This window comes from Taudactylus pleione, unplaced genomic scaffold (assembly GCF_031769625.1).
Source record: "Taudactylus pleione unplaced genomic scaffold, aTauple2 ptg001990l, whole genome shotgun sequence".
NCBI lineage: Eukaryota > Metazoa > Chordata > Amphibia > Anura > Myobatrachidae > Taudactylus > Taudactylus pleione.
In genome coordinates, this window is record NW_028286386.1 from 454,287 (window position 1) to 466,875 (window position 12,589).

Below are 12,589 nucleotides of genomic sequence, written 5' to 3' on the forward strand. Positions count from 1 at the left end.
GCCAAGTACTGGTTGGAAGCATTACGGTCTATGCTTCCAACCAGTACTTGGCACCACTGATGAAGCAGGGTTGAGGAGCTCTAAAGCATGGTTCTCAGCTCTAGTTCTCAAGTACCCCCAACAAGTCATGTTTTCAGGATTTCTAGATGTGGAAATAGATGGGATAATTACTGACCCAGCAAAATAGATTATCTCACCTGTACAGTATAAAAGAATCCAAAAAACATGGGATTGATAACCACTGCTCTAAATCATAATGCAACTCTAAATATGGGCAGATTTATTAAACTCGTACCAATACATATTTTGTGGGTGTAAGACTGTAAACCTACATGCAACATTAAATCATCCCCATTAGGTCTTCCTAGGCATTCTTCCCTCTTTATATTTTGAAATGTGCGAGCAGAACATCTTTTTAGCAAAAATTTCAGCAGGGACTAGTTGGACTGGGAAGTACAGGTCTTGCAGCTCTTGAAAGTGCAAAATGTTTAAAGTTGCTATAAGAGGGGTGTGCAATAAGTTTATAGATGCACAAAAAGCATTATATTTACAAACAAAGCGAAAATTGCATTTTTTTTTCAAAGTATTCGCCAGAGTAGTCTATGCAAAGTTGCATGCACTCAAACCACTTGGTGAAGCAGCTCGACCAGTCCGAAACAGGTATGTCTTCTACATGCTGGATGAAGGCCTCCACTGCAGGTTCCAGTGGCTCAAAATGAATCCCACACACCTTGCACCTATTTGTGGATACACAAAGTCGTCGCAGGAGGCCAGGTCTGGACTGTACTATGGATGATTATGCTCCTGGATGCGATCATTGGCCAGAAAATCCAGCATGTCACAGTTTGAGAATTCTTTAGATCTGGTTTGGGACCCTTGAATCGAAATGGGTTAAGTGTGAGACAACAAGGTTGTATGTAGCGCTTACCCATGAGTCAGACGGGTAGCTTGGCATACTATTGACATAGATAGGAACCATGGGCTGGAGATATACAGGGATACGGATCTGGAACCGAAGGGATCAACCTGAAGCCTTCTGGGTGGTCCTTAGCCCATTGATCCGTGAAGGCCAGCAGAGTTAAGGACACACTCCAGTGACAAAGTTGACAACCCCGGAACTCAGGCCAATGTACTGTAGTACCGGTAGGGTGGAACTCAGAACTCAGGCCAGGGAAATGGAGTCTTATGTCTGCAGAGCACAGCTTGAGGAAGCAAGTATTCTGGTACTGCTCTGACGCAAGACCTGGAACTGGAACCTGGTTTGGAACTCAGGCACTGAGGGACAAGGATAAGAAAGACAGATCTGCCGATCACCCCAGTGCTAATACTGTATTTTGCACACAGACCACAGCCCTGGAACCTCCTCCCCTATTCAGCGCCAGCCCCAGACAACAACACAGCACAAGAAGACCTATAACCAGTCAACACAGTAGTGTTTCCGCTAACCTGAAGTAGACGTGCAGTGAGGCGAGTGATAACAACAGACGTAGTAAAGGCTTGGTATGCAATGTCCCAATAGTACAGCAGCTGAAGATCGAGGACGCCAGGATGTACTCAGCAGTAATGGAGCTTGGCGGTGGTTCACAGCGACAGATAATTGTAAGCCATGGAAGGTAACGCTGGCTGGATGCTGGAGGGAGGTATTGCAGGGGCACATGGATGTAGCTGAGGTTGAAGTATAGTGGCTCTGGCAGTACAGGTAACAGAGGGTCTGATGCAGAGATATATGCAATGCTGATATTTACGCAAATCGAGCATTTGCCATAGCGCATGCGTACAAGCCGCACTGTGTGAGCGCAGTGATCACATTGCGATTAAGGATGCACATAGGAATCAATCACAAAGTGAGTTACAGGTTGACAGTGTTTGGGGGTGGTAACGGGGATGGTCAGAAAAATGCAGGCGTGTCTGAGCGTTTAAATGCCGTTACATGGGTGTGCATAAATTAGCCCTTGCGATCTCCTACGCAGCATGAGAGCCCTCTACCCGACAGGAGAGCTGCCAAGTCTGCGGCAGTTCAGACCTTCCGCAAGGGCAAAATGGGCGCTCCATGTTCGTCGATGTTACCGATACTTACACAGGTAAGCGACGTTGTACACATGTATGAAGGCAGCAGTGGCTGTCCTTATGCTTGGGTGATCTTTGGAACCATAGCAATTTTGCCTCTGAAAGAGCGCTCGCTCTGAATCAGGGCGTTTTTTTTTTTTTTGGAGTGACCTCCTGGCCGCTCGCATAGCTGTGGGTTACCACCCACAGCTATTGCGAGCGGCCAGGATGATGGTCGCGATGGTCAAGACCATCGTGATCATTGGGCTTGCGACGAGACCCTTGTGGTAGGGTCTCATGGCCGCAAGCAACAGAGTGCTTCTGGCTCTAATAGAGCAGGAAGCTCTCCCACTTACATCACTGGTGATGTCAGTGGGGCCGCCCACAAATGGCAGCTGTTCGCATGGGAATGCCTCAGTTTGTGAAGCCACCCCTACGCCACGCCTCCAGAACGGTGCGAACTGTCAATCAAAATCGACAGCGACCCCCTTTTGGTGCGAGACCCGGAGCACCGGAGTGCCCATCATTAGCCGGGTCCGGCGTGCGCAGTGGCCTAACATCGACCCACTCACGAGCGGGTCTGAATCAGGCCCACTGTTCACGGAGGACATGGGAAACAGGAGGCAGTAAAACTGAGACTTGGAGCATAGAATGATCCTGGAAGGAATTAAGTTGTTCAGGTAATGATATCACTACAAGTGATGGTTTAAATAGGGAGTGGTTCAGAGTAATTGATCTTACTAGCCAAGTGAGCGCACACATGAATCAGGTGATGGTTCTGGAAAGTCTCAGAGGTGCCTTGAAAGCAGAAATGTAGGAACACCTGAGCCTGTAAGAAATGCTGGCCCTGATTTGTGGCAGTCATACCAAAAACTGTATGAAAAGGAGTGGATGATGAGGATTCATGATAGTGGTTTTTGTGTCCAAACTCTGCCAAAGGAAGTAGCTCCGGAATCGGTATGGAATCCCGGCTGCCGCATGGCCGGCAGTTCGATTCCCGGCAGCGGCAGCCCGACAGATCAGCAAAGCCTGGCAGAGGAAGCCCGACAGCGCTGAAATTCCCGATCGTCAACACAAGTATAAACTAACCTAACCCCCTAACCCTCCTTAGGGGTGCCTAACCCTAACCTCCCCCCCAAGAGCCTAGCCCTAACCACCCCCTTCCCCGCTGCCTAACCCTAAGTCCACCCCGGGGGTGCCTAACCCTAACCCTCCCTCCCCCTAGCCTAACCCTAACCCTCCCGGGGGGGGGTGCCTAACCCTATGTTCCCCCCGGGTGCCCTAAACCTAACCCTCCCCCACTGCAGCGCGCGGCATCCCTTTGATCGGGATGCAGAGCGCCTGTCTCCTGGCGTCAGGGAAATGACAGGCGTCTAGAAATAGACGCCCGGCATTTCACCCTCGCCGGGATATGACTGTCGGGAAGCCTGGTGCCGGTATTAAGTCAGCCAGTTTCCCGATTGTATACCGTAGGTCCACCCAGTCATCTTGAGAAGATGAAATGAGCATACATAGGAAGGTCTGCAGGTCTTGATTAATTCTCCCAGTCTGTCCATTGGATTGAGGGTGGTAAGCAGGGGAGAAATTAAGCTTCACTTGAAGACCTTGGCACAAAAAATGCCAGAATTTAGCCACAAACTGAACACCTCTATCAGACACTATCTTATGGACAACCATGTAGTCTGAAAATCTCCTTGATTAACAACTGGGCGAGGGCAGGAGCACATAGAAGTCCTCGGAGAGGAACAAAATGTGCCATTTTTGAAAATCGGTTAACTAACACCCAGATAGTAGTATAGTTGTCAGAATTGGGTAAATCAGTGATAAAGTCCATAAAAGTATGAGTCCATGGTCTATGAGAAAATGGTTGTCCTCGTCTGGAGCTCTTGTGTCGGGCACAGATGGCACAGGCAGAAACAAATTGTTGGACATCCTGCAGTAGTGGGCCACCAATAGCTTCTCAGGATGAGTGTGTGGGTTTTAAGTGCACCACCATGTTCAGTGAATTTGGAGCAGTGAGCTCACTGTAACAATTTTTTAGAAAGATTCTCTGCCACAACAGTTTTACCTTGAGGAGGTGTGTTTTCCGTTCTACTGACTGCAATAGTCATAGGATTGATGAGTTGCAGAGCTGAGGGCATGGAATCCTCTTTAGCCATCAAGGACCGTGACAGGGCATCAGCCTTACAGTTTGCAGAACCGGGACAAAAGGTAACTCGTAAGTCAAAGCAAGAAAAGAACAAATCCATACATTAGGCAGTAATATAATCGGTAAGCATAGTTACTGGGTGACAAGCTCTTTCTAAAAGGTGTCTCCATTTCTCTAATGCAAGTTTGATCGCTAGCAGTTCTTGAGCTCCAATCACATATTTCCACTCAGCAGGTAGCCATTTGCGAGAGAAGAATCCACAAAAATGCCAATGGTCGTCAGACGACTTCTGTGAAAGAACTGTTCCTACTCCAATTGAAGGTGCATCTACTTCCAGGAAGAAAGGATTGTCAACCTCTGGTTGCTTTAGAATGGGAGCTGAAATTAAAGCATGTTTCAATTGTTGGATTGCTAATTGAGTCTCTTTAGGCCACTTGGGCAGCTTGGCACCTTTTCGGGTCAAAGCTGTTATGAGCGCAACCTCTGTAGAATAACTTCAGGTGAATTTCCGGTAGTAGTTGGCGAAACCCCAGGAAACATTGAATAGCTTTAAATGTGGAAGGCTGTGGCCAACTCAGAATGGCTTGTACCTTTTCAGAATCCATGGAAAGGCCTGTGCCAGAAATGATGTAACCTAGAAATGGAATTGATGAGATCTCAAAGGTACATTTTTCAAGTTTACAATACAATTTGTTCTGTCAAAGTCGCTGGAGCACTTCTTTAACATGGCGGCAATGACTGTGAACATCAGAAGAGAAAATCAATATATCATCCACTTATATCACAAGTTACCTGTATAATAGATCACGAAAAATCTTGTTTACAAATTTCTGGAACACTGCAGGTGTTAGTCCAAAAGGCATCACAAGATACTCATAATGACCATCTCTTGTGTTGAATGCTGTCTTCCACTCTCCTTGACGTATACGTATTAAGTTTTATATGCTCCCCGGAGATCTCACGTGGTGAAGACAGTAGCTCCCTTGATACGATCAAACAGTTCAGTCATGAGAGGTAACGGGTATCGGTTCTTAATGGTAATTTTGTTGAGGCCCGAATAATTGATGCAGGGGCGAAATCCACCATATTTTATTTTCATTCGTGCATTGGACATTAGGGGGTCAACTCAATTGTCTAGCCTGCTGGTAAATGTGAGGTTACATGCTTCACTTATGGTAGCTCCAATAGGGCTGTGTACAAAAATCAGCAAGTCTGGCATGAAATAGAGTTTGCAAGGGAGGGGCGAGTTCCCACATCAATAATTGAATTGAGCCTAAAGATGAATGTGCCTAAATATCATGGAAATGCTGCAGCAAATCTGACAGGGTAACTCAATATTCATCTTGGAGAAAATGTTTCCACAAAAATAGATAACAAGAGCTTCACTAACATCCATTGTAGAGCTATGATTGGGAATTGGCAGGAGCCAGAGCCAATCAGCGGCCACTCTACAGTTAGCGGCCGCTGATTGGCTGGCAGGACGTGGGCTGGCATTCGCGAGGTATCTGTATTTGTGGCAACACATATACAGATACTGGGTTCGTCTGGCTCGGGTAAGTCGGTTTGTTTTTTTGAAAAGTCCCGGGGATGCTACGGAGAACAGGGCCAGGTATGTGAGTATACAACCTTTATTGCAGGGCCAGGCACACAAATTCTACTTGGAGAAGACCTGCTGGTTCAGGTAAGTATGTGTGAATGGGTAGGTCCATGAAATACAGTTTTACTAGGCACGGTGTGTGTATTTTGTCTTTATTTAACTATTTATTTTACAGTGGGAGTACGGGTGCTGGCCGTCTGCAGGCACTTGTAGTCCCACAAGTGCCAAAGGGCAGGCATGCTGGCACCTGTAGTCCCACTGTAAAATACAATAGTTTTTCACTTTATTACCCCCGTACCCAACGCTCCAGGGGTGCGGGGAAGAGCCCCAGGATTCAGACCAAGCCTGGGGTTAAGGGAGAGGGGAGACCTTTTTTTCGGGGGTCCCCACCTCCCCTGAGATCCCCGGCTTGGGCTGATAATGCTTTTTCCACGGAGCCCCAGTAACAGAGTCTCTGGGCTGTGGAATTACAGCCCGGCCATTTTGGGTCTGGTGCTGGTTTTAATTATATGGGGACACCTACACAATTTTTTTCCTCCTACAATTAAAACCAGGACTGGCCCTGCAGCCTGGTGTTGGTTTCTAAATTACGGTGGAACCCTATTAATTTTGTTCCCTGTAATTTTAGAAACCAGGACTGGCTGGCAAGTCCGGGGCTGGTTAAGCTTCAGGGGGGAGGACCTTATGTGATTTTTTTTTTTCTAACATTTAGCCCGTTTTTTAACAGCCTAGAACACAAGCAGCCTTCACATATCTCACTTATATGTGCAGGTTGCTTGCACGGGAGAGATTTGTAGAGAGAAGACACGGCAATCTCGGGTGAGTAATCTCCTGAAAAACGTGCTACTCGTGGGAGATATCTTGTTCTGCTTCACCATCGGCCATCTCTTTCTCAGCTAAACTCACTTCTTGGTAAATTTGAGAGTTTCAGGAACCTCAAATCACCTGAGTTTCGGCGTAGCTAATTGAGTTAAAAAAAAGCAAACTCAACCAGACTCGATTCTTAGTAAATTTACACCTAAGAGTGAGAAGCAGATTCTCTCCTCTATCATCTCTCGGGTAACTTGAAGTTATAAATGAAGAGCGGTACAACATTCCTCTAGGGTCTATTCCATTAAGAGTACAATCTGTATTTCAGGCAAATGGTGGGCCAACTCCATCAATATTTTTTCTGTCCACCCCCTGTATGTGATAAGTAGATGTGTTTTGTACCTTGTACACATAAAATATGTTAAAGTAACTCTTTATTATTGAGAAAGCAAGAAGAATGACATGTTACAGTTCTTTTCTGAGGTATAAAACACAATACCGGACGCAAAAGCATTAACACCACTCCAGTGGTCTACTTCCCCTCCCAATCTCATTTTCTCTATACAATGAAACCGTTATTAAAGCACTTTTCCTCTCAACACCCCCAACTGTCTTTCCTAAAGCAGTGCTGACACATTGTGTGTGCCTGTGCGCGTCGTGATTTCCTGGTTACTCAGTTACCATGACAACAGCTGGGAGCAGTGTAATGAATAGGAATTCGGCAACACATGCCAACACATATACATTGCACGTGTGCACACATTGAGCAGCACAGGCAGTCATTACACCCACACCATCCAACGACGCAGGCACATCCTGGCTGCAGCTTTCCATTCTCAATCTTATAGTATATAGAGATCTTATGTTATAGAGTATATAAAGAGGGCTTATCTTATAGAGATCTCTTATGTTGTATATAGAGGTCTTACGTTATACAGTATACAGAGGACTTATGTTATATGTAGAGAGCTTATATAGAAACCTTATGTTATATAGAGGTCTTGTGTTATGTTAATCTTATTTATAGAGATCTTATGTTATACAAGGGTTTATAGAGAGTTTATCTTATACAGAGGTTATAAGGTTAAGGATATTAAATATGAGTCAAGACACCTTTGGTGTATGTATGGGAGGAGCATGGATGGGGAACCAGGAGATTGTATGGTAGAGGGTGGGTTATGAGAGAAGGGAACCCAGGCACTGGGGACACAGACAGTTCATCCTAACGTCACCCTCCCTCTGGGAAAAAGGAAACCCTATGTGTGTGTGTGTGTGTGTGCGTGTGTGTGTGTGCGTGCGTGATTCTTAAGACAGAGACCATTCCAAATGTGACAGAGAGGTAAAGAGAAAGACTACAGAGGGGTGAGAGAGTGGCAGACTGCAAAACCGAGGGAGGGAGGATAGGAAGAGAAGGAACAAGACGGGAGGCATGTGGAAAAGAGGAAGGTAAGACACATAGAGGAGGGATAGATAGGAAGAGAACATGATCATAGGGAGAAGGGAAATCATTTGACTGTCTGTATTGCACATAGTTTATGTCAGATCAGCGTGAGTGCACATAAGGAGCTGGTGAGAGGAGAGGCTGCAAGAGGAGAAGGAAAATAATAATGCGGTTTGGGAAAAATAGGCAAAAAGACAGATGTATAGGGGAAGCAAATAAGAAATGACATAAGGCATAGAGGAAAATGATTGCAAATGACAAGGAAGTGGGGGGGGTGACAGCAGACCTGCTGGTGCTACGGAAGAAGATTGCTGCTGAGAGATACACATGCACACGGAACAAGGGGCAGTAATTCAGGTGAGGAATTGGAAGCAGAAGGGAATTCTCTCCTCGTCACTACTTAGGAGAGATAGGGACTCCCAACTGCCCACCTCACCCCTTCCACAATGTACTGCTTTAACTGGTGCCTGCTGATTCTAGACCTGGTGGGTGGACTTTAGATAAGGTTTCTGGTGCCTGGAAGCAGCTGCCAGCCTCCCCAGCTGCGGGCATTGAAGAGGATGTTGCATGTCCCTTGGAGTGTGCCACCAACATCACACACTGGAGCTGCAGTCGTTTACTGAGACAAGAACACAGCCCGGGGAGGCTCACATCTTCACAAGCCAAATCTGGGGGAGGGAGTTGTAGGAAGGAGGAAGACAGACTGTCAGCTCAGTGTACCAGGCTACAAAAGGCTGGCACCATTCTGTCTGCCTGTCTCCTGCAGAGCCTTGCTTCCAATCATAAGGCTACCCTACAACCTCAGGTACCAGGGAACCTCTGCAAAGGGAGGGGCAATGGGATAAGAGGTGATATCATTGGGGACACGATAAGAGGTGAGTTTAATATGTAACAGGATGAGAGAGAACAATTATACTTATTGTCGTGCATCAATGCTTTGCATTAAAATACATGTAGCAATAGAGCTTAAAATATATACACATTCATATAAATATATGTGTGTGTGTGTATATATATATATATATATATATATATATATATATAATATGTTAATGCATTGCGAATAACATTGATTTTACCATTTTAGTATAGAGCTATGTCTGTATGTGTATTTTGTTATGACCATAATATTACAGCATAGAGCCAAATTGCATACTCACTGTGTACATTTTGTATTCCGTACATATGATGTACCTCCCTGTTGCTTGTACACTGTTGCTAACGCATGTGCTAAGGATGTTGTGCCTATAAGCAGTACAAGTATATGCTGTATGAATAAAACATGCATTTTTTTTAGCTATTGGAATATGAACTATAATTTAAAATGTCATTCAACTCTATTTTAATTAAACTATAATATTTAGTATGCATCTTAGTGAGCCAACTGTCAATATTTGAACCATAGATACAATATATTTTCATTACAAGGGCCTTTCTATACAGACTATAATGTGTATGACTGTGGTTGTGAACATGCAGAATGCTTTGTAAGGAAACGTACGCATTGCACATAAGAGTTCTAGCTTCTAGCTGCATTCTGTAACTTTGAATCAACAGAGTAATTTCTCTGCAACCTTGTACAACTTACTGCTTTAGTATAGTGACTATTTAATATGTAGTCAGCACAAGGCTCATACTAGCACTGCAATGTACTATACATTTTCAACTCTTTAATACATATTTTACTAAGAGAAGTAACAGCTAAATAGTCACATTAATGCAAAACCTCTTTCTAAGATACTGCCTGTAGTTGTTTCTAAAACTGAACATTTCCAAAAAAACGGTGCTGCCTAATGGCAGAAGAACGTTGTACTCTCCCTGCAAATCTTCCTCACTCTAAAAGTTTAAAGTCACAAATATTTTTAATTAAAGAGTATAACAGAAAGTATAGTGATTATATATATATATATATATATATATATATATATATTCCCCAGTTAGAGTAATATGTAGCTGGCAGACTTAATAAGATTAAATGCACTGTCAGATGAAGCAACATTTAGTATTGCCTGTCAATCAAGAACTGTGTTGTGTAATGTATTATGTTTGGGTTTAGACTGATTTATATTTAAGTTACTTAGATTTACCATGTAAAAATGAGTGCAGGCAAGCAAATCGGAGGGACATATTGTTTGAGTATCTATGAACAGATAGGTGTATGTGACAAACATAATTCACCTAATCAACACATAAAACATGTAGTTCATACTTGGCTTGAGGGTTTTGTAAATGGTGAGTTCAAATTGCTCTTCTTCTTTCCATATTGTTATTCTCTGCCTCTATTTTATATCCACCATTCATTTAATCTGCACAGACATGGTACAGTGAGCTAGCCAGACTCCATCTCTGAGCTACAAAATCTGTGGGCAATTTGGCCAAACAAATTGGGCAGACTGCAATGCATTAGGTCCAATACATTTCAAGCTTTACATCTAAAATGATTTGGTTAGGTTGTAATTATCGTCAGGCCCAGATATAGGGGCCAATTCTAAATTAAGAGCAAAGCAAATAAAAGCAAGTAACTTTGCACCTGGAACAATCCATGTTGCAATGCAAAAGGTGTAAATACTTGTTTTTTTTTTCTTTTTTTGCATGTAGGGTAAACCAGCCCAGGAAATTTCTGTAACCAGTAATAATGGGGGCTGTCTGTGGAGGGGGCGGGATACTCCCTCCTCATACGGCCTGATTCTGATTCTGGGACAGAGACAGCCGCGGCCTTCCTTGCGTCTATTGCTGCAGTTGCATCTGTGACTTTATGCTAATACCGCTACAAAAGTGGCATATCAGGGGCAAACAAACCATTTAGTAGAAAGCGCCATGGCAGGAACCAGCTTCCGAAATTCTCTTAATGTGATTTCTACTAACAGTCTTGTTTGCCCCTGATATTCCAGTTTTTAACTGTTTTGATGTATGCGATTTATCCAAAGTAAGCCATTGTGCTTTTAACATATTACACTATTTGCGCCCCTTATTTCCGTTCTTCAATATCCTTGGCCACTTCACTCATACTATACAATGAGCAGCTGTGCATGTACAGAAGCTCCGAATGTTGCCCGATTACAGCTGAGCTCCGATAGCGGCAGTTATGAATAGTCAGGGCCGGCAACAGAAATTACGTGTCCCGGTACACCAATGTTTCTGGAACCCCACTGTCCCCAGGTCCTCGGCAGGTATAGGCCAGTTTGAGAGTCTTCCTTACCTTACACTTCTCTGCAAATGTGAACTTCTGAAGTGATCAATCTTCCCTGGGCAGATGGCGACTTTAATCGGTGTGAACTATTCACATAGGAGATCACATGGTCCGGAAGACACCTATTTGTGTAGGAATATAACAAATGTCATCATCATATAACAGAGGTTCAACCAGTTAATACATAGTAACAGAAGTGTTGTGGCATAGCACAATGTGCACTTCATTGATCACACAATTTTATATTATTAAACTAGATACTTATTCCAGGCCCGGGAAGGGGTGTAGCCTAATGTAAGGAGGTGTGGCACACTCCACAGGGGGGCTCCGTGTGATTAGTTCCCACTCCCTCCCCTCTCAACACCCCAGCCTGGATTTCACCAGCTTAAGCCCCTTCTGTCTCTCCATCCCTCCAGCCATCTTGTCTCCCCAGCTACAGCCCTTCTGTCTCTTCAGTTCCAGACCCCTTCTGTCTCTCCAGCTCCCTTAAGCTTAAGCACTTTTATGTCTCTTCAGCCCCTCAGTGCCTCCCCAGCTCCTGCCTTCTTGTGTTTCTCCAGCTCTAGATTTCTTCTCTCTCTAGCCCTTTTTTGTCTCTCTAGCTCCAGCACCCCAGTATCTCTCCAGTTCCCTTCTGTCTCTCGAGCTCTCCAGTGTCTCTCCAGCCTCAAGTCTCTCCAGCCCCTCCATGTCTCCCCTGCTCCAGCCTCCTTGTGTCTCTCCAGCTTTAGCTCCCTTCTGTCTCTCCAGTCCCATTCTGTCTCTCCAGCTCCAGTCCCCTCCTTTCTCCCCAGCCTTCTAGTGTATCTGCAGCTCCAGCCCCTTTGTCTCTCCTGTCCCCACAGTGTCTCCCTAGCTCCAGTCTCCTTCTGTCTCTCCAGCTCTCCAGTGTCTCTCTAGCCTCCTTTTGTCTCTCCAGCCCATCCGTGTCTACCCAGTTCCAGCTCTCCAGTGCATCTTCGACCTACTTGTGTCTCTCCAGCCTCCCAGTGTCTCCCCAGCTCCAGCCTTCTTGTGTCTCTAGCTTCCTTCTATTTCTCTAGCCCCCTTGTCTCTCTAGCTCTCCAGTGTCTCCAACTCCTTCTGTCTCTCCCGTTACCCAGTGTCTCTCTGACCCTTTCTCTCTCTCTCCAGCTCCAGCCTCCTTGTGTCTCTTCAGCTTTCCAGTGGCTTTCCAGCTCCAGCCTCCTTGTATCTCTCGGTCTCCCTTCTGTCTTTTCAGTTCCCCTGTGTCTATTCAGCCTCCTTGTGTCTCTCCAGCCCAGCAGTGTCTCCCTAGTTCCAGCCTCCTTGTGTCTCTCCATCCCCCTCAGTGTTTCTCCAGCTCCCCGGTAATTTCTCTGGCTCCCATCATCC

General features: G+C 45.1%; 1 protein-coding gene across 6 annotated transcripts in view; it reads left to right on the forward strand.

Annotated features, from left to right (window-relative positions):
- Positions 1-7,829: 7,829 nt before the first annotated feature.
- PRR7 (proline rich 7, synaptic) overlaps positions 7,830-12,589 on the forward strand; it is a 114,937-nt gene continuing 110,177 nt past the window's right edge. For 2 of the 6 annotated variants that reach the window (XM_088465463.1, XM_088465465.1), the window contains exon 1: positions 7,830-8,048. Coding sequence is in view for 1 of the 6 variants with exons in the window: in XM_088465465.1 (XP_088321591.1) it covers positions 8,032-8,048 (17 nt within the window). In the remaining 5 variants the exon portion in view is untranslated. The other 4 variants (XR_015876515.1, XM_088465461.1, XM_088465464.1 and 1 more) reach the window with 3 other exon arrangements.